This window comes from Mustela nivalis (assembly GCF_964662115.1).
Source record: "Mustela nivalis genome assembly, chromosome: 1".
NCBI classification, from domain to species: Eukaryota; Metazoa; Chordata; class Mammalia; order Carnivora; family Mustelidae; genus Mustela; species Mustela nivalis.
Genome location: NC_139020.1, coordinates 165,749,680 through 165,777,550, shown reverse-complemented (window position 1 = coordinate 165,777,550; position 27,871 = coordinate 165,749,680). Strand labels below are relative to the sequence as shown.

Sequence of the window (27,871 nt, the reverse complement as noted above, 5' to 3'; positions counted from 1 at the left end):
ACAGGTTAAGTAAATTATCTTATATTCATACAATGGAATAACCCTAAGAAACAACAACAACAAAAAATGAGGATATTCCTTATGTACTGATCTAGGGAAAATCTCCAAGATATATTGTTACATGGAAACAAAAAGCAAGGTCTTTACTTAGTGTATATAATACAGTACCCTCTGTATTTAAGAAAGGGTAAAATAGGGACGCCTGGGTGGCTCGGTGGGTTAAGCCGCTGCCTTCGGCTCAGGTCATGATCTCAGGGTCCTGGGATCGAGTCCCGCATCGGGCTCTCTGCTCAGCAGGGAGCCTGCTTCCCTCTCTCTCTCTCTGCCTGCCTCTCCATCTACTTGTGATTTCTCTCTGTCAAATAAATAAATAAAATCTTAAAAAAAAAAGGGTAAAATAAGAATATAACTTTATTTTTTTATTTTTTATAACTTTATTTTTTTTTAAGATTTTATTTATTTATCTGACAGAGAGAGAGGGAACACAAGCAGGGGAGTGGGAGAGGGAGAAGCAGGCTTCCCGCTGAGCAGGGAAGCAGGGTCCTGGGATCATGACCTGAGCCGAAGGCAGCTGCTTAACTGACTGAGCCACCCAGGTGTCCCAGAATGTAACTTTACATTTGTTTGTATGTACTTAAAGAAACTCTGGAAATACATACAATTACATTTTAAAAACCCACCACAAAGTGTTTCCTTACACTGGTTTGAGACCTAGAAGGATAGGGAGCGGAGTTGAGAGGAGGAGTGTTTAGTGCGTATATATTTTTTTTAATTGGAGAACTTTATTTTGATACAATTTGCTTTCACTGTAATCTTATATAATTTATTTTGTACATCCAAAAACTTCATTCTGAGAAGGGTTCCCCAGGCTGCCAAAGATGTCCATGGCACAAAAGCAGTTACAAATCACTGCTCTAGGGGGGCCTGGCTGGCTCAGTCATATAGTGTGCGACTATTGATCTTGGGGTTATGAGTTCAAGCCCCATGTTGGGCACGGAAGCCTACGTAAAAAAAAACTAAAACAAACAAAAACTCACTGCTATAAGTGATCACACTTTCCCATTATTGCCCTTCCCTCATGACCATTTGCATTTTAAAATAACAGCTTTGGGCCACTAGGGTGGCTCAGTTGTTAGGCATCTGCTTTTGGCTCAGGTCATGATCCCAGAGTTATGGGGTTGAGCCCCCATTCGGGTTCCCTGCTCAGTGGAGAGCCTGCTTCTCCCTCTGCTCCTCATCCAGGTCATGCTTGCTCTCTCTCTCTTTCTCAAATGAATAAGTAAAATATTTTTAAAAATAAAATAACAGCTTCATTGAGATATAATGCCCATATGATTAAGTTCACCCTTTTGAGATGTACAATTCAGTGGTTTTTAATATATTCACGAAGTTGTCCGACGATCATTACTATGTAATTATAAAATATTTTTATTGCCCTCAGAAAGAAACTGCATACCCATTACAATTACTCCGTATTTCCTCCTGTCAACTACTACTCTACTTTTGGTCTTTATGGCTTGGTCAATTCCAAATATTTCATATAAATAGAATTATACCATATGGGGTCCTTTTATACTAACTTTTCACTTGGCGTAATATCACACATGCAGTAGTATGTTTCCTTCTTCATTGCCGAATAATATTCCATTTATGAAGATAGGGTTGTTTCTACATTTTAACTATTATGAGTAATGCTGCTATGAATGTTTGTGTACAATTTTTTAAAAGATTTTATTTATTTGTTTGACAGACAGGGATCACAAGTAGGCAGAGAGGCAGGGAGAGAGGGAGGAAGGAAAGCAGGCTCCCTGCTGAGCAGAGAGCCGGATGCGGGGCTTGATCCCAGGACCCTGGAGTCATGACCTGAGCTGAAGGCAGAAGCTTTAACACACTGAGCCACCCAGGCGCCCCATGTGTACAAGTTTTTTAAAAGATTTTATTCATTTATTTGTCAGAGTGGGAGAGAGCACAAGTGGGGGAGTGGCAGGCAGAAGGAGAACCAGGCTCCCCACTAAGTAGGGAGCCCAACGCAAGGGTTGATCCCAGGACCCTGGGATCATGACCTGAGCTGAAGGCAGATACTTAACTGACTGAGCCACCCAGGCGTCCCTGTGTACAAGACATATATCCTTGTGTCGATATATATTGTCACTTCCGTTGGGTATATATCTAGGAATGGAATTGCTGGGCCATATTAGTAACTCTAATTTTTTAAGGTACTGCCAAACTATTTTTCCAAAGTAGCTGCACCATTTTAGATTCCTACCAGCAATATTTGAGGGTTCCATTTCCTCCATATCCATGGGAACACTTGTTATGGTCTTTTTCATTTTAGCCATCCTACTGGGTGTGAAGTGGTATCTCGTAGAGATTTCAAAATGCATTTCCCTAATGACTAACAGTGCTGAACATCTTTTCATGTACTCATTGTGCATAAATTTATTATATTTTTTTATTTCTAAACCACATAAATGCATTGCCTAGTCAACATTTTAGATTAAAAATAAAGGTCTCGGGCCCAGTTTAGAAGAATGATTTATTTGGGTGAGGGTAAGACCCAGAAATATATGGGGTTTTTATTTTATTTTTTTAAAGATTTTTTCTTTATTTATTTGACAGAGAGAGAGATCACAAGCAGGAGGAGCAACAAGCAGAGGGAGAGGGAAAAGCAGACTTTCTGTGGAGCAGGGAGCCTGACACAGGGCTCTATCCCAGGACCCTGGGATCACGACCTGAGCCCTGAGTGAAAAGCAAAATGCTCAACTGACTGAGCCACTCAGGTGCCCCTTTGCATGTGTGTGTGTGTGTTGTTTTTTTTTAAGATTTATTTATTTGAGAGAGAGAAATAGCATGCACAAATGAGGGGAGGGATGGAGGGAGAGGGAGAGAGAATCCTCAAGCCAACTCCCAACTGAATGCGGGGCCCCAGAGGGGCTTGATCCCAGGACTCTGAGATCATGACCTGAGCCAAAATCAAGAGCCGGCCACTTAACTGACTGAATTACCTAGGTGCCCCAGAAATATATACTTTTATTTTTACTCATTTTTTAAACAATAATTTATTGCTCTTTCTTTCCAAAGCTTTGTGAATTTACAAAGAAAATAAAAAGGATTAGAGTTTCAGATTGCTCTCAGTTAAGAATGCCGAGAGGTGAGAGCCTGGACCACCATGGCCACTGGGTGTTTACCAACAGATGTGCACATACATCTGCAACAAGCCCCCTCAGATTAGTTTTCTGCCTTTAGAGATGCTGTGTCCCTTACCCACCATCTCTCAGGACCTACATGGGTCACTAGTCAAGTCACTGGGATGGAACAGAGGGTTTTGGGATTTGGTTTTGTTTTTTGGCCCCTCCAGCTATAAAATGAAATTTTCAGTTCATTTCTGAAAAATAAATTGGTCAATAAATTAATTTTGTTCTGCTTCTGTTTTACACAAAGCTTCCTATTCAACCCGATACCTTCCAAGCTGCATTTTCTGTTCTGCTGTCAGTGCTTGCAGTGGCTGCTGTGGAGATTCTCTCGATTTTGCTATAGATTTGAACAAGTTCCGAGCACCAATGGCCTTCATCTTCTCATTTTTGCTTCTTTTGCAAGTTGGTCAACAAGCTCAAGTAAACCACCGACTATTTTATGAAACTGGCCAATTTTGTCCACAGAGTCCTTGTACACTTCCTTGAGCTCTGTGGTCTGCTGGGTGACCTTAGGGTCCCACACGTGCAGCTTGTCCAGCTCATCAAAGTGCAGCCTTCTTCACCCAGGATCTCCTTGACCACAGCTGCCAGCCCCGTATCAGGGAAGCTTCAGAAGAAGCTGATTCTGGCAGCAGCTTCTCTCCTGGGTCAGCTTCATCTTACCTTGCCCACAGTGGCCTCAGCTGCTGCCACTGAAATATATGCTTGTAATAAGAATCCTGTGTGATTAAAAAAAAAAAAATCCTAGGTGATTCTGTCACAGATGGTCTTTTTAAAAATTATTTATTTATTTGACAGAGAGAGAGAGAGAGAGAAAGAGAGAGAGACAGCAAAAGAGGGAACATAAGCAGGGGAAGTGGGAGAGGGAGAAGCAGACACCACCCCCCCAACACCTGAGCAGGGACCCTGATGTGGGACTCAGAACACTGGGATCCTGACCTGAGCCAAAAGGAGATGGTTAATGACTGAGCCACCCAGGCGCTTCTAGCACAGCTGGTTTTAAATCAGGTTTAACAAACACTGCGGGGCGCCTGGGTAGCTCAGTGGGTTAAGCCTCCGCCTTCAGCTCAGGTCATGATCTCAGGGTCCTGGGATTGAGACCCACATCAGGCCCTCTGCTCAGCGGGGAGCCTGCTTCTCCCTCTCCCTCTGCCTGCCTCTCTGCCTACTTGTGATTTCTGTCTGTCAAATAAATAAGTAAAATCTTAAAAACAAACAAACACTGCAACTCACTGAGCAAGAGCTATAGGAGCTGATGTTGGAGAGGTGATTTTTGCTGGAGTAGTAAGATGGATTCAAAAGAGTCAGCAGAGTTTGCAGAGGGCAAGAAAAGATGTTCAGGAGAGTGTAGGGGGAGGAGACAGACACAGGCTTATTTTACTTCACTGTGTTTCACTTTATGGTGCTTCACTTTATTGAGATCCACAGACAGTGCATTTTTCATAAATTGAAGGCTTGTGGCAACCCTACATTGAGCAAGTCTATCTGTGCCATTTTTCCAACAGCATTTGTTCGCTTCATGTCTCTGTGTCACATTTTGGTAATTCTTGTGATTTCAATTTTTTTCACTATTATTTTACAAATTAAAGTAAAAATTTTTTTAAAAATTTGTATTACTTACAAATTTTTTCATTATTACTTTACTTATTATTATTATATAATATACATCATTACTTTACTTTACTTTACTTTACTTTACTTTACTTATTGTGGTGATCTGTGATCAGTGATCTTTAACATTACTATTATAATTACTTGGCACCACCATGAGCTATGCCTTAATAAGACAGAGAACTTCATTGACGAATGTGTGTGTTGTGACTGCTCACCACTTGGCCATTTCTCTCGCCATCTCCCTCCTTCTCCTCAGGCCTCCATATTTCCCAAGACACAATAATATTGAAATTAGGCCAATTAATAATCCTAAATGGCCTCTAAGTGTTCAAGTGAAAGGAAGAACCACAAGTCTCCCACTTTAAATCAAAAGCTAAAAATTGTTCAGCTTAGTGAGGAAGGTGTGTTGAAAGTTGAGACAGGCCGAAAGCTAGGCCTCTTGCACCAAACAGCCAAATTTGGGGTGCAAAGAAAAAGGTGCAAAGGAAAGTAAGAGTGCTACCTCAGTGAATACACAAATGGTAAGAAAGTGAAACAGTCTTATTGCTGATAAAGGGAAAGTTCTAGTAGTCTGGATAAAAGATCAGACCAGCCACAACATTCCCTTAAGCCAAAAACTAATTGAGAGCAAGGCCCTAACTCTTTTCAGTTCTGTGAAGGCTGAGTGAGGTGCGAAAGCTGCGTAAGAGAAGTGTGAAGCTGGCAGACGTGGTTTGTGAGGCTTAAAGAATCTATAACATCAAAGTGCAAGATAAAGCAGCAAGTAGAAGCTGCAGCAAGTTACCCAGATCTAGCTAAGATCATTAATGAAGGTGGCTACACTAAACAACAGATTTTCAGTGTAGATTTAACAGTCTTCTACTGGAAGAAGATACCATCTAGGACTTTCAGATCTAGAGAGAAGTCAATGCCTGACTTCAAAGCTTCACAGGACAGACTGACTCTCTTGTTAGAGATGAGTGCAGCTGGTGACTTGCAGTTGAAGCCAGTGCTTTTTTGCCATTCCGAAAGTCCCAGGGCCCTTAAAAGTTATACTAAATCTACTCTGACTATGCTCTATACATGGAACAGTAAATCTTGGATGACAGCATGTCTGTTTATAATGTGGTTTACTGAATATTTTAAGCCCACTGTTGAGAAGTACCGCTTTAAAAAAAAAAAAAAAAAAAAGATTCCTTTCAAAATGTTACTGCTCATTGACAATGTACCTGGTCACCCAAGAGCTCTCTTGGAGATGTATAATGAGAATAAGGTTGTTTTCATGCCTACTAACACAACATTCATTCTGCAGCTCTTGGATCAAATGGTCATTTCGACTTTCAAGTCTTATTATTTAAGAAATATAACTTTTGGGGCACCTGGGTGGCTCAGTGGGTTAAAGCCTCTGCCTTCAGCTCAGGTCATGGTCTCAGGATCCTGGGATCAAGCCCCACATCAGGTTCTCTGCTCAGCGGGGAGCCTGCTTCCTCCTCTCTCTCTGCCTGCCTCTCTGCCTACTTGTGATCTCAGTCTGAAAAAAAAAATGCAACTTTCTTTTCTTTTTAAAAAAGATTTTATTTATTTATTTGAGAGAGAGTGAGAGCCTGCGCATAAGTTCGGGGAGGGGCGGGAGAGGGAGAAGCAGACTCCCGGCTAAGTAGGACTCAATCCCTGTACTCCGGGATCATAACCAAGCCAAAGGCAGATGCTTAACTGAGCCACCCAGGTTCCCCATAACTTTTTTTTTCTTTCATAGCTTTGACATTTTTATTTTTTAAATAGGCTCTACACCAAGCCTGGAGGCACCACAGGGCTTGAACTATCTACCCTGAGACCAAGATCTTAGTGGCTAAGAACAGTCAAGACACTCTGCTAACTGAGCCACCCAGCACCCCCATAGCCTTGACATATTAAAAAATATAGTCTAGTTATCTTATAGAATGTCCTTCAATTTATCTATCATTGCTTCATGATTAGATTCAGGTTGAATGTTTTTGGCAGAAATATCACAGAAGTGATGCTGTGTCCTCAGTGTAACAGAAGACGGGAGATGTCAGTTTGTCTCATTAACTTTGTTAAGTTAACTTTGATTACTTCGTTAAGGGGGTGTTCCCCAGGTTTCTTCACTGTAAAGATACTATTTTCTCTTTTGCAATGATTAAGTAAGTAATCCATGGGGAGATATTTTGAGACTGTGTCAATCAGGTGTCCTATTGGGAGTTACAGAACCCTTTTTAAGTATCACTTCCCCATCTGTGAAGTGGGGACAGCGGTGTCTTAAACTCTTAAAGTTAAAGAAGGTAAAAGTACTCAACACTCTAAGAGATACGGTCCAGGCACAAGGCAAAAAGATGCCATCCACGAGGACTAATTCCTTGGGCAGTCAAGCGGGAAAAGGAAGGCCGCGGCGGGGCCGCGAGAGCGTGCGCGTGCGCGAGGGCGTAACCACAGAGTCGGTCCTCCGGAGACAGAGAGGCCGGAAGTTGCCCTCAGAACCGCGCGACTGTTAGTGTAGCAAGCTGAGGCGGCGCTAACCGGGTGTGCGGGCAGCTGGCCCGGTAGTCCTGGTGGTGGGTCGGCGTGCGGGGATCTGGGGTTCTGGGCAGGGATAATGGCATCTCGGGCAGGCCCGCGAGCGGCCGGTACCGACGGCAGCGACTTTCAGCACCGGGAACGCGTCGCCATGCACTACCAGATGAGGTATGAAGTGAGGCGAGGAGCACGGAGGCCTTCTCCCCAGCCAGAGCCCGGAGGGCCTGGAAAGCGGCACCGGCCGGTCCTCAGGGGCTTACCCACCCCAGCCGGCCCTCACGCATCTCCTCCCGTGACGGCCCAGGGCCTGTCCCCAATTTTGGGAAGCCCCTTCGCCACCCGGTGATCCGCCCTGTTCCTGGAAGGGTCCAGTCCCTGCCTTCTAGGCTCCAGAGACCGGAGCGATGCTGGCCTCGCTATGACCTCGGAAACCCAGTTTTTAATTAAAACTCACTTTCCTCATCTGTGAAGGGAAAAAACAATCCATTATTTAGGTTTTGGTGAAGAATTAGTGAGGTAGTAATTCGTGTAAAGAGCCTGCCCAATACATGGTAGCTTTGTATTTCGGGTCATTTTGGAGAATGTGGACGATAAAGCCCATCCTTTCCTCGCCTACGGGGAATTTTAGGAACACTTCCTTGTAAGGGTTATTTCCACCTTCGTTTATTCGTCCGACAAGTATTTATTGAGTTTCTACCCATCCGGCATTGTGCTAGGCACTGAGGATATAATAGTAAGCAAAACAGACCTGGTCTTTGTATGCATGTTACACCTTAAAAAAAAAAAAAAAAAAAAAGTTTCTTTAAAAAAGACAAAAGCTGGTCCCTGCCTTCATGGATCATGAAGTCTACAGGTGACTGACTTTTTCCCCCTTACCTTTCCACGTTTTCTATAATGAATATTTTTAAAATAAAATTTTTGGAAAAAAAGATTTTCTTTTCCTAAACCCATCAAACTCTCCCAGAATGTTTTCCACATGTTTCCAGAGTTTTGAAGAAAGACAAGCTCTTTGGACCTTCTTCTCATTCTTATCCTTAGACCCCAGACTAAGAGGATTTGACAGTCCAAGCAAATGTTTTGATAACTGTCCAGAGCAGAAACTGCCCTCAGGGGTGAGGAGAATACATTGAGGACCTGAGAGAATTAGAATAATAAGAGAAATATATGTGCTTGCTTTGGCTGTAACATCTATTTTAGTTGGGGAAATACGGGCAGCCTGAGTTTATTTCCTTGCTGCCAGTATCTCCTTTCTCTAGGCTATATTCTTATGGTGCAATCAAAGTCAACTCTAAACACAGCTCTGAGTTACTCTTTTGCCTATAATCTGACTCACGCCTTGCAGCTTCATATACTGCTCTTCCCCTTCCTACTGCAAAATATTCCTGCCACACTATCTGCTTTCCTGGAACACAGTGCTTATGTCTTTTTGACTGCATGCTATTACCTCTGATGGGAATCCCTGCTGCAGCCACCCTTCAGAGCCTATCTCAAATATCACTGTCCTCTAGATAACCTCAGACATCCCATCCTAAGCTGAATTGATTACTCCTTCCTGTGATCTCATATATCTGGCAACATATATTTACTAGAGTTCTTCCAGTTCATTTTCCAATTATTTTTTCTTTTTCTTTTTTAAAGTAGACACCACACCTAGCATGGAGCCCAGCGTGGGGCTTAAGCTCACAACCCTGAGATCAAGACCTGAGCTGAAATCAAGAGTCAGATGTTTAACTGACTGAGTCACTCAGACACCCTTTATTTTTTATTTTTGTTCCTTGTCCCCAAGAATCCAGGCAGGGACTATATCTTACTCACGTTTGTATCCCAGTGTCCAGTATAATTGCTTGGCATATAGTTGGTCAGAAAATTTGAATGAAAGGTACTTCTTCCTCTGCTCTGCCCCACAGTGTGACCCTCAAGTATGAAATCAAGAAGCTGATCTACGTGCATCTGGTCATATGGCTGCTGCTGGTTGCCAAGATGAGTGTGGGACACCTTAGGCTATTGTCACATGATCAGGTGGCCATGCCTTATCAGTGGGAATACCCCTATTTGCTGAGCATTGTGCCCTCTCTTTTGGGCCTCCTCTCCTTCCCTCGCAACAACATTAGCTACCTGGTGCTCTCCATGATCAGCATGGGGCTCTTTTCCATAGCTCCTCTCATTTATGGCAGCATGGAGATGTTCCCTGCTGCACAGCAACTCTACCGCCATGGAAAAGCTTACCGCTTTCTCTTTGGCTTTTCTGCTGTCTCTGTCATGTATCTGGTGTTGGTGCTGGCGGTTCAAGTACATGCCTGGCAGTTGTACTACAGCAAGAAGCTCCTAGACTCTTGGTTCACCAGCACACAGGAGAAGAAGCGTAAATGAAGCCTGCCTGTTCCTGTGGGGTGAAGCCTGGGCCTCCCATTGAGCCAAGTGAGAAGGTAGAGGAGCTGTTCTGAAATTGTTGGTGATTTTGGCAGCTGGTGCAAACTAGACCCACATTCTGGAAAGCCCCTCCTGTTGCTATAGCTGAGGTGACAAAACTATATTTAATTTATTCCTGGTTGGCTGGAACTGGATGATCAACAACTATAAAGCCGACTTCAACTGGTTGAAGTTGAGGCCCTTCAGGGTTTTTCAAGACAAAGCCTCATCCTTGCCTCCTCTTGGTCATTCTTTCTGCTTGCATCCATTACCCCTTAGCCATCAAGACTGAAAGAGATAGGGAATAAATCAAATTCTACTTCAGTCTGTAGGTGGTGGGGCAGGAAACATTTGGGAGGCTCCCCCTGCAGGCTGTGGTCTCTACTACAAAGGATTTTAATTAAAAAGAGCTTCAATAAAGTTAAAACTGTCTTGTCCACCCTCTGCCTTGTGTTGGAATTTGATAAACTGTGACAGGTATGTTGCTTGAGTGGCTGTAGACACAGGAGGTAGCTAGAAGTTTCCCACGAAAACTGGAAGTAGCAGTAGAAAAGTGAACTGGCAAGCAGGGAAACTTAAGTCATAGTGGGAGCCCTGCATCTGATTGACAGAAACTACCATTGGCCAAACATTTAATCTCTCCACCTGTAAAATGGCCCATTTTCACTTATCCTGCTTGGGTTATGGCCTCTTCTTTTGGTAGGATATTCATGTTTATCATTCAGGGTTAACACATTGTCCTTTATGTGTCTAATAATACGGTATCCAAATAATTTTAAGGTATCCCTGCCTGTAGTCTGGGTGAAAGATGGTATACATGTGAAACAACTTATAAACTCAGTATCTAATAGTGTGGAGCAGATGAATTAAAAATGGAAGTGGGAAAGAAGTCTGTGAACTGAAGGCCTTTTTCATACCTAAAAGTCTGACATAGTAAATATGTACTGCAGGAAAGATGCATGTCCCTTTGGTCTTGTCCGCTTGACTTTATTGACTCTGGAAGCTGTCCAGATCTCTATTTGTAGACCTCTGCCCTCTCCAGAGTTCTAGTCATTTTTTTTTTTTAGTCCTTTTATTCTATAAACATTAAGTATATACTCAGTCATTCTTAGATGCTGTTCGTATTTAACACTGCCAAAACTCTTCCTCCACGTGTCCTGACTATCCTCTCAAGCTCCATGTGTCCCAAACTTAACTCCTTGTCTTCTACCTCCTACCCATACCTCTTCCTGTATCCCTGTTTGCAATTGAGTATACCAAAAGCACAGTTCTAGATCTGTGGGATACAAATAGAATTGAGATACAAATAGCACAAGTCAATTACTATATGCTATTGTTTTTTGAACTGCCAAAATACCTTTCTCTCAGGTGTTTTTTAGGTGTGACTTCAGTACACCAGTCTTACATTATCTCCCAATACTCTCGGACTCATCAGTAGAACATCATGAATCCCCATATCGCTTTCATATTTTCCCAGTTTGTTGAAAAATTCCCCTTTTAGACCTTTATATGCCTTTATTACTTATCGTTCAGGATTCAGTTTATATGGTAATTCAGGAGCCTTCTGGTTGCTTCAAAGAATAAGAGTTCTTTCTTTGGGGGCGCCTGGGTGGCTCAGTGGGTTAAAGCCTCTGCCTTCTGCTCAGGTCATGATCCCGGGGTCCTGGGACCGAGCCCTGCATCAGGCTCTCTTTGAAGCAGGGAGCATGCTTCCCTTCCTCTCTCTCTGCCTACTTATGATCTCTGTCAAATAAATAAATAAAATATTAAAAAAAAAAAAGTTCTTTCTTTGAATCTGTGTGGCATTTTTATTTTACCTCTTATGGACAGAATTACTTGTCTATATGTCTTTTCCTCACCCCTTGCTCAGTACTTAAATATAGTGTGTGCTCTACTGAATGAAATAACTTGTGCTACTGTAGACTGAAGACAGTATATATTGCACAGAGGAAAGAATTAGACTGAGGCAGGCATAGAATTTGAAGAGCAAAGGAAAGGAGATGGAAATGTGTGAGTAATGGAATTATGTGCACCAGGCACAGATTGCTAATTTTTAAAGAATTGGGATGCAAATTTTAAAAATTTTAAGTTAAACTTTTCTTTGATAATTGGAATGATACTTCACAGACTTAGAGTGCTTTTAAAGACCCATTATGGGGGGCACCTGGGTGGCTCAGTGGGTTAAAGCCTCTGCCTTCGGTTCCCAGGGTCCTGGGATTGAGCCCCCCATCGGGCTCTCAGTTCAGCAGGGAGCCTGCCTGCTTCCTCCTCTCTCTCTGCCTGCTTCTCTGCCTACTTGTGATCTCTGTCTGTCAAATAAATAAATAAAATCTTAAAAAAAAAAAAAGACCCATTATGGAAATTACTGTCAATGAAAAAGAAAGCCATTTGGTTTATTTTCATTTTCTACTTTTTGGGTTATTGGGGTTCTGCTTTTCAAATCATTTTTCTCCTGCCTCATGGTTGTAGCAAACAAGATCTCCTTTGAACGAAATCTTGATTTAGTGGGAAGAGCACTGTATTTGGATGGTAGAAGATGGGTTCGAGTACCAGCACACCTAATCATATGGGTAAAATCAACCCTGCCTATTTCACAGGACTGTTTTGAAGATCAAATAAGGCGAAGAATTACGAAGGTGCTTTGTGAATTATGTAACACTATATAAATGGGAGAAATGGCTATTTCCTCATGTTTGCAGATCTAGAATATAGGCATTGGAGGGACCCTTAAGAGCATCTAGTCTATGAGAAAGGCAGTGTGGCATAGTGGAATGAATATAGCTTCTTATCCTAGACTGACTTAGGTTGGAATTCTGCCTTTTGCCTTGAGCAAGATCTCTGATTTTTTTTTTTTTTAAGATTTTATTTATTTGACAGAGGTCACAGGTAGGTAGAGAGGCAGGCAGAGAGAGAGAGGGGGAAGCAGTCTCCCCACTGAGCAGAGAGTCTGATGTGGGGCTCGATCCCAGGACCCTAGGATCATGACCTGAGCCGAAGGCAGAGGCTTTAACCCACTGAGCCACCCAGGCACCCCGGGAGTCCCTATCTCTTAAGCATAATCTCTTGCCTTGGAATTCTGGAGGTTGATCCCTTCTGGAAGAGCAGAAGTAAGGAAGGAACACCCATCCATTCTTGGTTTACACTGGTCTAACGCGTTGGCCCTTCCTGCCTAAGGTGCCCTAACAGTAGGCGCCGTTGCCCCAAGAGACTTTCAGAATCAGCCATTATAGAAAGAGCCTGGAGATGCTGGTGCGTGGTCTGACCAGAGTCCATGTAAGGGGGAAGGCTCAAGAAAAACAGCTGTCCAAGGCCCCCACCGTGTGCTCTCTATCTGAGCATGTGCAGGGGCCTGCCACAATTTCCTGGCTCCTGGGTTAGTCCCCAAGTAAAGGTTATTAGAGCATGAAGTCTGGGTTAGCTCATTTAGACACAAACCACAGGTAAGACAGGCTTCAGCCGTCTTCTAAGAAGACAGGGCCTCTGTGCTGCAGTTGGCTTTTACTCCAGTTGGCTACCTTGAATTCCAGCCACAGTTACTCCTCCCCTGTTGACTCTTGCCAAACAATCCCTACTAGTCTGGAAGTCTGAACCACTAACTCACTGTCATAAGACCTACTTTCCCTTTGTTCTTTCCAACTATTCCAAATTCTTCCTTCATACTGTTAACCCTACCAACTACATTGCACTGCTAAATCTAGTAATTCTGTGGATCCCAGAGCCCATAAACACCTTAACTTCTCACAGATCTTCCCAAGCAGTATATTCTGGCAGAAAGACATGGTGGTGAGACCCAGATCTCCATTTTTGTGCTTGGACAAGTTACTTAATCTTCCTAGTGTGTTCAAGTCTGTAAAATGGTTTTAAAAGACTTCAAGGGTTGTAGTACTAATAAAATGAGATAATGTAGGCAAATCATATGGCCTCGAGTCTGATAGTAAGAATTTAGCAAATCTTGAACTGATTCCCTCCTCTTTACTAGATGTGTTTGAGTTTGCCTGCAGTGCTCCCTACCCTAAATCTTTTTTTAGGCTCCACAATCAATAGGCAAACCAGCAAGACAATAAATAAAACACAACCTTCTTTTCTCTGTTCTTTCCCCCTTTCTTCCCCACCTTAATTCTTTTTCTTTTTCTATGCTGTCATTTTCTTCCCTTTCTATTTTTTTTCTTTTGTATGTGTGAATGTGGGTCCTTTTACTTCTTTTCTGCTTCTCCTACCATATCTTAGCCTCAGGGTCAGGGAGCAATTAAGGAAATATTTTCACTATGATAGATCAGAAAATATAAGAGGTCAAGAAATAGAAGTATTCTAGGGATGCCTGGGTGGCTCAGTTGGTTAAGCATCTGCCTTTGGCTTGGGTCATGATCCCAGGGTCCTGGGATTGAGCCCCATGCTGGCTCCCTGCTCAGTGTGGAGCCTGGTCCCTCTCCCTCTGCCCCTTCACCCCTGCTTGTGCTCTCTCCCCTCTCTCCCTCTCTCTCTCTCTCTCTCAAATAGAAGGATGAAATCTTTAAAAAAAAGAAAAGAAAAGAAAAAATAGAAGTATTTTAGAATGGAACCAAGCTTCTCACTTCATGCCCTCAGCATTGGAAAATGCATTATTTATATAGATCTAAACCACTGTAAGCTAGGTAAAAATTGGGGGGAAGAACTCCCTAACCTATCTTTAATATGGCCAGCCCACCCTTGGCTTCCTTCGTATCTTACTGATCTGTTTTCGCAGTGATGGGTTCCTAGGCCAAAACCCAGGACTGTGCCAGGCAAACCCTTTTGGGTCTCCAAGAGTAGAAGGAGATGAGGCAGTGGGAAGAGAAACCATAGGCTGGTAGAAAGAGGAATGAATTATGAGAAGTGGCAAATTGGAGCTCCCTGGTCTAGAGTCCTTTGATGGAATCACTCTTCTTTCTCTTTCCCTATTTCTCTCTTTACGAAATGAAAATAATTCGCACTTACCTGTCTCATGAGATGATTAGGTAGATCAAATACAGAAGTGCTTGTAAAATGTGAAGCAGGTAAACTGCTGCTTAAATGAAATGTATCATTATTTAGTTATTCAATTACAAAACCACCTATTTCTTAAAATCAATGGCTAGGCATTGGAGAACGTAAAGTATAGGCAAAACTCAAAAGCTTGAGCGTATTTTTAGGATTATGGGTCGGATGGGTCTTCAGACAGTGGACCTTGAATTGGCTGCAAGGAGGCTAGGATCAGGCTGCTGAAAGGTGCAGAGGGACAATAACAATATCAAGATGACTTGATCCCTTCGGTGTGCCCCAAACTTGCTTTCTATGTGTGTCACCAAGTTAAGGACTGAAGCAGCTCAAATGCTCCATGAGCAGGAGGAAGCTGTGGGATGATGGGCAGGGTCCCCACAAAGCCTGGAGCCTCGTCAGCATCGGAAACCACAGGAAACCAGGTCAGTGCGTGGGGCCTGCTCCTTCGGCTCCAGGGCTCAGCTATGCGCTCTGGGGCTTCCTGAGCAGACTGTACTGATTAGAGGATCCTTGAAACTGGAGACCCCTTTGGCATGGAGCCCTTTGTCCAGAAGAGCTGGCTGGGGAGAGAAAGCTGGGCTATATAGTGTTGAGGGTCAGCTAGGTGGGGAGTAGTATGTATATGGGGGCATGTGAGGTTCACGTGCATCCTACAGTGACTGTTGTTCTGTTCAACTCTAAATGGTGCCTCAGTCACCTCTGTCTCCAGACCCTATTGCAGAATAGTGCTTAATAGTTGTTAATTCTCTAAGTGAGGAGATAAAGCACATCTCCAAGTCAGCTCCAAGTCCAAGAGCATTAGTGGGTGAGTCAAATCTGCAGGGTGTTGCAGGAGTAGGAGGGGTTAAGAAGTGGGGACAGCCCTCCATCCCCTTAACCCTGCGCTGGCCTCTTTCCTGTTATTTCTCTGCCAGAGCAGGAGCCCCTTGCCCTCCAGGGGAGCAGTAGGGTTTTCTGGGGGCGGGGGGGGGGTGCAGGGGGGTTGCAGCAACTGTCCTTCTGTCCCTCCGCTAGGAGACGGAATGTGGTCTGGCTGGCTGGTTAGGATCTAGGATCCAGGAGGAGCTTTGGGGCAGGGCGGGGCAGGGGCTGGCAGGGGCGAAGACTCTGGCTCCCTGCACTCCCTGGGGCTGCACAGCAAGGGCCTGCTGCCCACCTTCAGACTGTGCAGCCATGGTCTGGGTGCTCTGACCCCACGGAAGCCCATGGGGAGCCCCAGATTGGCAGCTCCACTCCTGCTTCTCCTCCTGCTGTTCATTGGGCTCTCTGCCTCCGCCAGGATTGGCTGCCCCTACCTGCCCCGCCGCTGTCTGCTGGCCTCCCACATGGTAAGGTAATGCTGCGGCTGCCCAGTAGGGACTTCTCCCTGCCACAGGCTGGTAAAGTTCCTCACTTTTCTGCCTGTCCTCTCATGTCTCCCAAGTCCCTAGGCCTTGCTTGCAGCCCCAGTGTGTCCTCTATATGTCTTGCAGGGGTAGCCAAGGTTTTGGAGTGCTGAGGACCTGGGCAGGATTGAGCTGGGAAGAAAAGAGCCAGAATGGATGGGCTATTGGGATATGGGCCTTGGAATTAGGTGATTTGAGTCAAAGACCCCAGGGAGAATGCTCCCCTGGCCCACCATAGGAATCCCTACTAATAATTCTTCTCTTCTTTCTTGCCCCTGCTGGGCACTTGTCTTCAGGAAGACACTCCCACTGGTGAGTCTCATTCCCTGCCCTGCTTCTCTTCTGTGTCCCTTTTGTTCCAGATCCCTAGGGAGCTTTCCATTCAAATTTTTGTCTCCCAACTTGGGAAGTTAGTGTATCAAGGAGAAAACACAGGATTTAGAATCAAGGCAAGCCTGGATTTGCATTGCAATTCCACCACATACTTCACATGTGGCCACAGGCAGTGCCTTTAGCCCCTCTGACTCCCTGTTTCTGAGGGGCAGTTTCTGAGGGCTAGAGAAGGGTGGTAGAAATGATTGTAGGATGAAAGCCGCTGCCCCTGAGCTCTGGGAGGATTAAAGGAGAGACGCAGGATAACCTCTAGGCACTCACCTTAACTATTCCCTCCCTCCTGTCAGTGCCACAACAACGATCTTTCATATCTAATAGTATCTGGTTTATGGATCATTTTCCCACACGTTATCTCACCTGATCTTGACAACAGTCCTACTTTATGAACGAGGAAGCTGAGGCTTAGAGAGAAGTCCATAAATTGCCCAAAGCTGCACATCTCAACCTCCAGTCCACCTTGTCTGAGGCAGGAGGGGCTGCTTGGGACCCTACCGTGTGATTTACTTTTTATCTTTACCAGGAAGGTCTGCCCATATTCCTTGCCATACCCAGCTGGCCCTTGCTGTGTCCCCAAGGCCTGAGTGTGCTCAGCTCTGGCTCTGCCGCTATTTGTGCCTGCATCTGGTGTCAGATCCTCCAGGTATGAGAAAGAGCCCTTTGGGCTGTTCTCAGTGGAGATGTGAATTAGGGTGTTTGGGGGTGCCCAGGCTGAGGAAGGTGGGACTAATCATGTCTCTCCTATTGTCAACCTCAATAGAGATAGGTCATCCTAAAATAGCATACCACAACTGATGTTTAAGGCTCAGTTGTATCATTTTGTGAAGGTGTTTCTCCTTTCCACTGGTACCAATGCTTGAGATTAAATTGTTCTAGTTCTGCGAGTTTACTAGTATTACCTTCTATTTGCAAAGTAATATCTTTCTTATTCTCTGTATTTTCATTGCCTAGTTCAGTGCCCAGCACTTACTAAATGCCCAAACACCACTTAAGAATTCAGTTTCTAATTTTTCACTGTTTTAAATAATGCTACAATGGATATTTTTGCACACATATATATATATATACATATATATGTATATATGACTTTTTATCTACTTAAGAAATTAATCCTTTTTGACTATATCATAACTTTCAGGACTAAAAAAGCTTGATACAATTACCCTCCATGATTTGAAATGACTTACTATCTAAAATCAGGCCACATTTCCAGGCAACAGAGGGGCAGTGAAGGGCTGGATAGTAAATATGTCCTTTCCTGCACAGGCCTCCAGGGGGGCTGGTTCCACCTCCTGGTGCAGAAATACAAAAAGTCATGTAAGTTCCAGTTCTGTAGGAGACACAAGATGCCAGCATCTGCTCAGGTACTCCCCCTGCCTTTTCCAGCTCTGCCCTACGCCCCACAGCGCTTTTGTTCCTAGCCTTTGTTCCTCTCCTTTGTACTCTAGTCACGTGGTGAACGAAAGATAGAAAGCGTGGTGATGAAGTGGACTGTTTTGTCCATTACACACTTAGGGAAACCAAGGCCTAAAGATTGAATGACTTGCCTGTGGGGCCCCAGGTTCCAGAAGCAGCAACAAAAGCCTGATTCCTGGCCCAAGGCCAACCATGTTCTCTGCCTACAGAGGAAGCTGCTGAGTGGCTGTTGCCTGTCTGGGAAGGGTCATCACATCGCTGTCCCCTCCCCAGACATCTCTCACAAGGGGTTGCACACTAAAAGAGCCCAACCTTCAGATCCGAAGGCATTGGAAGTTCTCCCCAGACCCAGCTCACAAAGGCATGAAGGTAAGCGTGGGGTGTGACCAGAGATGGGTACAGCCAAGTATTGGTGCATGTGCCCAAGCCAAGAGACAAGGGGTCCCCCTTCTCCCCAGGGCCTGAGTTCTCCTTTGATTTGCTGCCTGAGGCACGGACTATTCAAGTGACCATTCCTCCAGGACCAGAGGTCAGCGTGCGTCTTTGTCACCAGTGGGTACTAGAATGTGAGGAGCTGAGCAGTCCCTTTGACACGCAGGTATGGAATATTGTCTCCCTTCAAAAAGCCAGATCACATAGTTCTGGAGCAAAAAAGATCGCCCCATTGTATACATGGGGAGACTGAGGCCCGGAGAGGGATAGTCATTGTCTAGGACCTCCCTACAAGTCTGAAGTACCTAGCATTTAAGCCTTCTTTGGATTAGACAGAAAGTGCAGGGGTCCCTGTCAGCTGGGAGGAGAGGAAGGCAAAGGACAAATAGAGACTTGGAGCAACCATGAATGCCCAGCAGAGAAATGAATACAGCATATACCCCCAGTAAGAAGACTCTCAGCGAGATTCAGGTTGCATTATGAAGGCTTTTCAGTTCCCTCCAAGAAGTGGTTACATCTTTCTTGGTACCCTTCCATCTCCCTCCTTTTGCTGCTGCCCCTCAGAGAATGAGATGTTCCCCATTTCCTCAGGCCGGGCCTCATATCCCCCTTCAACCTCCAGTTGCTGTCGATGCCCTGGTATGCGGTTGGTACCATTTGTGGGACTGAAGCTGTACCTCTGAGGGCCTCAGCTCTCTTCATTTCTCAAATGAAGATCACTGTGATGCTAGTGTTCAGTTCATTGAGTTAATGCTTCTAGCACCTAGCACCCTCCCTGGCATACAGCAGAGGCTCCAAAAATGTTTAATCCTCTCCTTATTTCCTCCCTGTTCCCACCTCATATATTGAGACACCTAGATCAAATAGACTATAGAGCAGGGACAACTCACCACCCCAAAAGGAAATTTCGCAGTGGAAGAAGTAAGTCTCAGATAAGAGGAAAAACAGGGTGTGTTGGCCAAGGTTTCCACTTTTTACTGCCCTTGTCCAGGGTGCCTAAACTCTTTCTCAGGCATTTCTTCTCTCCTTTTGCTGCTTTGTCAACAGAAAATTGTGTCTGGAGGCCACACTGTAGACCTGCCTTATGAATTCTTTCTGCCCTGTCTGTGCATAGAGGTGAGCAGAGGAAAGGTCTGGGTTGTCCCCGGCTCCACTTATAGGCCTCCCAGAGGCACAGTTGGTCAAGTGTATCTTTAGTGAGCCAGGTCTTAAAAAGACTGAGTGTTGATGAGATGCTTGGGAAGATGGTTGCCAGCTTGACTGTGAGCCACGTGCTGGGCCAGAGACGGAAACGTCCTGCCGAACAGGAGGTATTTTGGGGGGCGGAGGGGTGATTCCCACCTCAGTCCAACTAACCCCAGCTTTTCTAGGTTTAGACTGGCCTTAGCGCACAGTAACGGAACACACAGTTACTTTTACTGTGTGTTCTGAGCAATCATGACGAGGGCATGTGGGGCCACTGGCAGGTTCCATATGGCTTCAAAATCTTGTCATCATGAACCTGCCCTGGCAGTTCTCTGCTCCTTACAAAGCCGAGGTGCCTAGCATTAAGACTTCTTTGGACTAGACAGAAAATGCAGGGGACCTTGTCAACCAGGAGGAGGCAAAAGGGGAGGTACAGAGGGACACGTGGGGCAGGGAGCAGCTGCTGGGGTGGACAATCCCTATTTGGGTGGTCCAGAGGGAGGGGTCTGTGCAGGGCATTCTTTGGGAAGTCAGGAAAGTTAAAAGTGGAGGAATGTGAACTTCCCCTTTTTCTGGGGGGAGCATAGGTTCTCCTCTCCAGGGAGAAGAGGACTCAGCCTCCCCGGGTGTGACCTTGCTCCTAGACTCTGGTCATACCCCACCGACCCTTGCCCATACCCTTCACTGATTCCTCTCCTCCATGCCCCGCCCCAGCTCGGGCAGCTGGCATCAGGGCAAGGTCAAGCCAGGAGTTCCATGTCTGAGTGATAGAGGAGAAGCCGTTCCTATGACCCTTCCTGACTGTTCGATTTCCCCCCCAGGTATCCTACCTGCAAGAGGACACCGTGAGGCGCAAAAAATGTCCCTTCCAGAACTGGCCTGACGCCTGTGAGTGCTGCATATGTGCATTCATAGCCCTCAGTGTCTTACACACACACACACACCACACACATACACACACACACAATTCACACCTATGTTGTGGAGGAAGACCCCAGAAGGCATGCAGGCACTTTCCCTGGAGTTGGTAGCGGGAAAGGGTTAGTGTATCTACCATTCACCTCCCAACAAATCAGAGTATTAAACATGGTGCTAGGCACTGTGAGAGGTTCAGAAGCAGGAAACCCAAGAGGTAGTGTCCTAAGAGGATGGGCCTGAAGTCCTGAGGTCCCTTCTCACTTTTTATTCTCTGAACCTTAATTTCTTCATCAGCAAAGTAGTGATACTTGCCCAGCCTTCCTTTCCAACTGTGGATGAGACTTACATTCAATATTATATGTGAAAGTGGCTGGTGATGTCTGAAATGCTGTCTGCATGTTGTCATCCCCAAATCAGAGACAGGACCCTGAAACACAGCAAATGGATAGTGCAAAGCAGCCCAAAGTCCAGGGCACCTTTAGAACGGTGGGCTAGGCTATAGGCCAGAAGCCCATGAAGTCTGTCAGATCATAGGGTCTCTTACAGGAGGGGACACCTGAGCTGGGCTGAGAAAAGGGACAGTATTTCAAAAGGAGAGTAGCGAGGGGAACATCCCTGGTTCTGAGAGGAACCTAAGCAAAGATCTGCAGATTTTTAGATTGGGGAGCAGCAGAGAACTGGTCAGAATGGAGGCACAGGCAGGAGATGAGACAGCGAAGTGGAAATGGTCATAAAAGGTCTGGAGAAGGCATGTTTATTTATAGGATCACCTAGACACGCCAGCAAATGTGCTGGGTATCTTCATAAAGTCATCCCCCGGTCCCCCCAGGGATGGGGATACAAAGCGAGGCTGAGGCCAAAGCAGGGCCCAGGCCTCAGCGGGCCTCATTCTCTGCCCCTGCCTGCCGCATGCCCAGATGGCTCAGACTTCTGGAAGTCAGTGCACTTTACCGACTACAGCCAGCACAGTCAGATGATCATGGCCCTGACCCTCCGCTGCCCACTGAAGCTGGAGGCCTCCCTCTGCCAGAAGTGGGGCTGGAATACCCTCTGTGAAGACCTCCCCAATGCCACGGCTCGAGAGTCAGAGGGGGTGAGCCCGCCACCCCCCGCCCCTGGACTTGAGCAGGCAGGGCTGGGGCCCAGAGCCCTGCTCCCTGACTAACTCTCTTCTCCTACCACAGTGGTATGTCTTGGAGGGAATAGACCTGCATCCCCAGCTTTGCTTCAAGGTACAAGCGTGGGGGGCAGTGGATGGGGAGGGGTATAGATGGTGCCTGGAGCTTGCTGACTTACCATTCTTGGATTTCTCAGTTCTCATTTGGAAATAGCAGCCATGTTGAATGCCCCCACCAGACGGGTGAGCTGATAAGTGACCCTGGCTGGGACGCCCTTCCACCACTGAACCCTTACCCAACTGGGACCAAACCAGGCTCAAGCCCTGTTCTGACTTCTCTGACAACCACAACCCAAATCCTATCGCCTCCTGCAAACAGAATGTCTCCCATGATACCCTTTCCCACCCTGGCAGCCCCATCCTGGAATGTGAGCATGGATACCCAGGGCCAGCAGTTGGTCCTTCACTTCTCCTCCAGGATACACGCCACCTTCAGTGCTGCCTGGAGCCACCCAAGCTTGGGGCAGGACAGCTTGGTGCCCCCTGTGTACAGCATCAGCCAGGTATGGCCCGGCCAGGGCTCCAACCCTCTCCCCCCCACCTCCACCGTCTTGTTGCTCAGAGCACAGCAAGTGGAGGCAGACAAATCTCTAACTTACATCATCTGGCTATTTATTTACTTGACCAGTCTTTGTTCAGCTGGTTCTTCAGTCAGTGGAGGGTTCATGGAGCAGTTTCTAATCCTTTTAGTTTCTGAGCTTACCCCAGATAAAGTGGCAAGAGACCAGCGCTCCCACATCCAGCTGTCCTCTGACCACTCGGTCTGCTGCCACATTTTATACCAAGGCCCTCTCTCGGACCCAGCTGTCCTCTACCCCTGTTTGTCTCCACAAGGCACTTGGCAGACGTTCCCTATCTTAGGAGGCAGAGCCCCTAGAAGCTGAGGAACTCTTCACAGAATACTGTGAACTACTGACAGATTTAACTTTATTATGTGAACTAGGAACAGTCTGACAAGAAGACTCTCTTCTGTGTATCTGATATAAAAACCACAATCATATATGTCCATCAAACCATAGCACCAATCTGACTAAGCATGAGTAGCTCCTTCCAATTCTTAAACACTCACTTGTAGCTTGCTTATTTGTCTTGCATTCTATGAGGGCTCGCAAGCATACAGGTGGTAACAAATGTTTAAAATTTGGGGCACCTGGGTGGCTCAGTCGTTGGGTGTCTGCCTTCGGCTCAGGTCATATTACCAGGGTCCTGGGATCGAGCCCCACATCAGGCTCCCTGCTCAGCGGGAATCCTGCTTCTCCCTCTCCCACCCCTCTGCTTGTGTTCCCTCTCTCTCTGTCAAATAATTAATAAAATCTTAAAAGAAAAAAGAAAGATAGCTGGGAGCTTCCTGGAGGAACATTACACTTTAAAAGAAAATGTTTAAAATTTAATACCAAGCCATGCTTAAGATTTAAGACCAAGTCCCATGGGATAACCTAAAATTGATAGCTAAATCCATGGACTCATTTGTTTCTGTGAGCTGGGGAAAGACCACCTTCATTGAGTTCAGCCATGATTTGAGCATCACTGTGTCAGCGGGTGCTGACAGCTGGCTGAAGAATGGGGTCTGGGACAGGGGTGGTATGGGCGTTGGAGATAGAGGGAGTTCCAGAAGGATGGAGATGCTGGTCAATTCCCTAACCAACACCCAGAACATAGGGTGGAGCCGTATTCTGCCTATATACAGATGGCAATCAATTCTGTCCAATTTAGCATGCATTTCTTGAATCCCTACTCTGTGCCTACCCTGTACTGGGCCCAAGAAAAGTATATAACACAGTGTGTGCTCCTAAGGAGTCCACAGTGTAATAATAACTACTACTACTGAAGGAATTCACCCAGCACCATGTACTGTAGGGGGTGTTAACATGCATATTTCCATGGGATGCTCTCAATAACCCAGTAAAAGAAAGATTATTAGTCCTCGTGTACAAATGAAGAAACTGAGGGTCAGGGAGGGAGGTAACCTATCCCTATGCAAAGATCATACAGCTAGGAACCACAAAGGCAATAGTAAAGCCTGGTTTTAGCTGTGGTCACTTCACAACTTAGGTTCTTTCCAGTGGACAAGCCATCCCTTCAGATGTGTGAGACAAAGAGAGGCAGGTTATATAGTTAGGTTCCTTGGTTTATGAGCTTTTGGAGGACAGAGACAACATCTGTGTCTTCTTTCCTCAGAGCTTGACACAAAGTAGACACCCAGAGCACGTTTGTTGATGAGTGCCTGATTGCCTGATTAATGTGTATCTGCGCAACAGTTCCGCTCTGGGAATAATCAGTGGGATGCTTGAGAATGAAGCAGGAGGAAGACTTCTTCTTTTTTTTTTTTTAAGATTTCTAAAATTTGTCAGAGAGAGAAAGAGAGCACAAGCAGGGGGAGCAGCGGGCAGAGAGAGAAACAGACTCCCCTCTGAGCAAGGAGCCTGATGCGGGACTCGATCCTAGGACTTTGGGATCATGACCTGAGCGAAAGGCAGACACTTAACCAAATAAGCCACCCAGGCATCCCAGGAGACTTCTTTTTTGTCAGTAGTGGCCTTAATCCTGGGTAGGATATCTGTGGGGGTGGGGGGGTAGAAAGGAAGAAGAGTGTGGGCAAAGACTCAGACTGGACAGAGCCAGATTTGACACTATGGAGACATTCTGCTCTTTGTTCCCACAGACTCAGGGCTCAAACCCAGTGACACTAGAGCTCATCATTCCCTTCCTGAAGCCAGGGAGCTGTGTCCTGGTAAGGAGTCCTGCCCTCACTCTGTACATACTCCCCTAGCATCTACTCTACAGGGAGCTCATGGGGCAAATGCAGTCTGCAAAAATGTTTGGTTTGGCCAGCCTGGTATTTGAAATTGGAATGAGTTGCTACCATTTAAATACTGGAGAAGTCATATTTTAAAAAGCTGATTTCTGCCTTCTCCTGGGAAGAATCATTCAGGCATGGTGACAGTGGGCTTGAGCTCCATGGCACCTGATTATTTCATTCAGGGCCTCTGCCCTCCTGGTCCTCCTGGATGCCCTGGCCAGCTTCAAGTTTATTTTTTGGGTTGCCACTCTTGACCTGTTGCCTGCCCAACCACAGAATTTTTGGCCAGTAGTCCTGAGGAAGCACCCCAAGGGTTCTAGGGTAGAAGGCTCATTCAGGGGTTCCAGCCAGTAACCCTATGCCTGTCTCTGCTCAGCCTCGGTGGGCTGAGGCACAAACCCTGTGCTGCAGAAATTCCCTATACCCTTCTCTTGCCCTATTCAGCTTCCCCTGGGAGAAGGGGCTACCCTGGCTCACAGGGGTGGGGTGCTCTCTGCCCTCAGGTGTGGAGGTCAGATGTTCAGTTTTCCTGGAAGCACCTCTTGTGTCCAGATGGTGAGTTCTTGGGAGAGAAGGGGTGGGGTTGGGAGAAGGTTGGGCACTGAGGAGCCTGGCTTGACCTCACTCTGCTTTACTCAGTCTCTCATAGACACCTGGGGCTCTTGATACTGGCACTGCTGGCGCTCACCACCCTATTGGGCATTGTTCTGGTCTTCATCCGCCGCCGGCGTCCACTGTCAGGTAAGCTCACTCTGGGGTAACCTGAGGATTCAGATCTGCACAGAGCCTAAGCTAGTTGCCCCCCACCCTTCGCTTGCCTAGGCTCCCTTCCAGAAGAGCCATGGCCCTCTTGGTGCGCGGAGTTCTCTGCTACCCAAAGTGGTGAGCCTCAGGCCCCCTAGTGGTCAGGAATGGTTAAGGCAGAGCAAAGGTCCCTCTGTGCAGATGGTTCACTGTTAGTGGTCTCTGGGAAGAGACCGGTGGGGCGGAAATCCAGCCTGCGCTGCACCTGCCAAACCTGGCGCCCTAGACCTGACCCCTTCCCGGGTGTTTTTATCTAATTAGCCCAATGACACCCTATAGGTTAAGTTGCCTTAAGTACTTACCCCCAGTGCAGATAAGGAACCAGGTGGGGCACTCGATGAGTTAGCCCCAAGGCAGGGAAAAGGAGAGTCAGGGTGTAATAGGGGAGGGGAAGTTGCTGGGCTCTCCGTTAGCGGCCCACCCTTTCACCTGCTACTCCCTCCCGCCCCCTCCGCAGGCCCTGGCCGAGCGCGGCCAGTGTTGCTCCTGCACGTGGCCGACTCCGAGGCGCAGCGGCGCCTGGTGGGAGCGCTAGCTGAACTGCTGCGGGCATCGCTGGGCGGCGGGCGCGACGTGATCGTGGACCTGTGGGAGGGGACGCGCGTGGCGCGCGTGGGCCCGCTGCCGTGGCTGTGGGCTGCACGGGCGCGCGTCGCGCAGGAGCGGGGCACCGTGCTGCTTCTGTGGAGCAGTGCCGGCCCCAGTCCAGCCCAAGGCCGGGATCCCCACTCCGCACCCCTGCGCGCCCTGCTCCGCGCCGCCCCGCGCCCGCTGCTGCTGCTTGCTTACTTCAGTCGCCTCTGTGCCAAGGGTGACATTCCCCCGCCCCTGCGCGACCTGCCACGCTACCGCCTCCTGCGCGACCTGCCACGCCTACTGCGGGCTCTAGACGCGCAGCCTTCCACCGAAGCCGCCAGCGGAGGCCTCCTCGGGAATCGGCGGTGCCTGCGGGGTCGCCTGGAGCTGTGCCACCGGCTGGAACTCGAGGCCGCCAAATTTTGCCCACCGAGGCTGAGCAGAGACAGGCATAGGGGTACTGGCTGGAACCCCTGAATGAGCCTTCTACCCTAGAACCCTTGGGGTGCTTCCTCAGGGCTACTGGCCAAAAATTCTTACTGCTCTGTTTGCTGGCCTGGGAGTAGAGCACCTCCCTCTCTGTCCCAGCCCCTTCCTTAAGCGTCTGGCTTCTTCCTCGTGTTTACCCTTTAGGAACCAGCAGGGAGAGTCGCTGTTTAATGAGGGCTCCAGTGACCCCAGTTCTGTTGGGGGTGGGGAACTCCTCACACTTCTTTTCTTCAAAATTGCAGAAAGAGCAGTCTGCACATGCTCCAGTCCAGGCTGGAGAGGTGTGGGACAGAGGTAGAGGAGGCAGGAGCCATGCCAATTCTGAGCAAGGGGTGGGGGGAGTGGAGAAAAACCCTTTCTGAGGCAGGGATACTGATTTCCCAGAAGGGAGCCCTGTCCAGAGGATGGAGGGAGGAAGGGAGGGCGCCTGACCCAGGGAAAGAGGTTTTGGCCTTGGGTGTCCAGAGCAAAGGTGGGACAGTAGAAACCAAGATCAAAAGAAGATTAATAAAGGCAAACATAATGGATAAGCTAAGAGACATGGTGTGCTTCTCTAGGGTGCCCAGGATACTGAGTTGGAGGAGGGGTCAACACAGCCCTGCCTGGGGGTTGTTATGCATCATTTGTGGGCCCAGATCTTCCATGACCATACCCACAACCATATCCTTCACATTCTCACAAGCAAAGCCTCTGAAAGCCAAAAGAGGACCTGGAAATCTTTTTTTGTTTGTTTTAATTTTATTTATTTGACAGAGACACACACACACACACACACACAGTGAGAGAGGGAACGCAAGCAGGGGAAGTGGGAGAGGGAGAAGCAGGCTTCCCGCTGAGCAGGGAGCCCGATGTGGGGCCCGATTCCAGGACCCTGGATCAGACCTGAGCTGAAGCCAGATGCTTAATGACTGAGCCACCCAAGTGCCCCAGGACCTGGAAATCTTTTTTTTTTTTTTAAAGATTTTATTTATTTATTTGACAGAGAGAAATTACAAGTACACTGAGAGGCAGGCAGAGAGAGAGAGAAGGAAGCAGGCTCCCTGCTGAGCAGAGAGCCCGATGCGGGACTCGATCCCAGGACCCTGAGATCATGACCTGAGCCGAAGGCAGCGGCTTAACCCACTGAGCCACCCAGGCGCCCCAGGACCTGGAAATCTTAATCCTTACTGTGAACAGGTTCAGAAAGCTCCATCTATCATGCAACATGGCAACAGCACAAATGGGGCCCCTGTCTTCCTGCCTCTGAGTCCTGAGTTCCTTCCCACCCTTGAGCAGAGGCCAGGAAGGGGTGAAAAGCCCACTTTCTGATGCCCTTTGTCCCTCCCTTTAGAGCTCCTGCCCCACAAAGGGTCACTGAGTCTCAAGGCAGATGTGTGAAGGGACAATGGGGGCCCTGTATGAGGGGACGTAAGGGGCAGCAAAATCCCAGATTCACATGGGAAGTGGAGATGCCCGTGTATTGCCCAGGCCCTCTTTCTTAGGGACTCCCAGGGTGAGTAACGCTCCCTTACTCAGCGATGATGCCACCACCCTCTTCAGGGGCCCCTCCCAGCCAGGTGTCAGCAGAGAAGGAGGA

At 47.1% G+C, this 27,871-nt stretch overlaps 2 protein-coding genes and 1 pseudogene across 3 annotated transcripts; 2 read left to right on the top strand and 1 right to left on the bottom strand.

Annotated features, from left to right (window-relative positions):
• Positions 1 to 3,297: 3,297 nt before the first annotated feature.
• LOC309861737 (intraflagellar transport protein 20 homolog pseudogene) lies at positions 3,298 to 4,962 on the bottom strand (annotated as a pseudogene). The gene is made up of 3 exons: positions 4,950 to 4,962; positions 3,462 to 3,778; positions 3,298 to 3,385 (listed from the first exon to the last, which is right to left on the bottom strand). The product of its transcript is annotated as an intraflagellar transport protein 20 homolog pseudogene (transcript).
• A 2,286-nt stretch (positions 4,963 to 7,248) lies between these two features.
• JAGN1 (jagunal homolog 1) lies at positions 7,249 to 10,172 on the top strand. Its single transcript, XM_082682921.1, has 2 exons — positions 7,249 to 7,487; positions 9,227 to 10,172. The coding sequence occupies exons 1-2, from the start codon at positions 7,399 to 7,401 to the stop codon at positions 9,687 to 9,689; spliced, it is 552 nt and encodes a 183-aa protein (XP_082539047.1). The 5' UTR covers positions 7,249 to 7,398; the 3' UTR covers positions 9,690 to 10,172.
• A 4,865-nt stretch (positions 10,173 to 15,037) lies between these two features.
• IL17RE (interleukin 17 receptor E) lies at positions 15,038 to 26,822 on the top strand. The gene is given in 19 exon segments (XM_082682751.1): positions 15,038 to 15,145; positions 16,003 to 16,051; positions 16,196 to 16,296; positions 16,405 to 16,420; positions 17,026 to 17,141; positions 17,765 to 17,862; positions 18,124 to 18,283; positions 18,373 to 18,512; positions 19,394 to 19,462; positions 20,353 to 20,419; positions 21,367 to 21,542; positions 21,634 to 21,681; positions 21,764 to 21,809; positions 21,981 to 22,129; positions 24,289 to 24,357; positions 24,930 to 24,981; positions 25,066 to 25,167; positions 25,688 to 26,226; positions 26,228 to 26,822. Coding segments are annotated over 19 exon segments (2,100 nt in total). The 5' UTR covers positions 15,038 to 15,060; the 3' UTR covers positions 26,246 to 26,822.
• Positions 26,823 to 27,871: the final 1,049 nt, after the last annotated feature.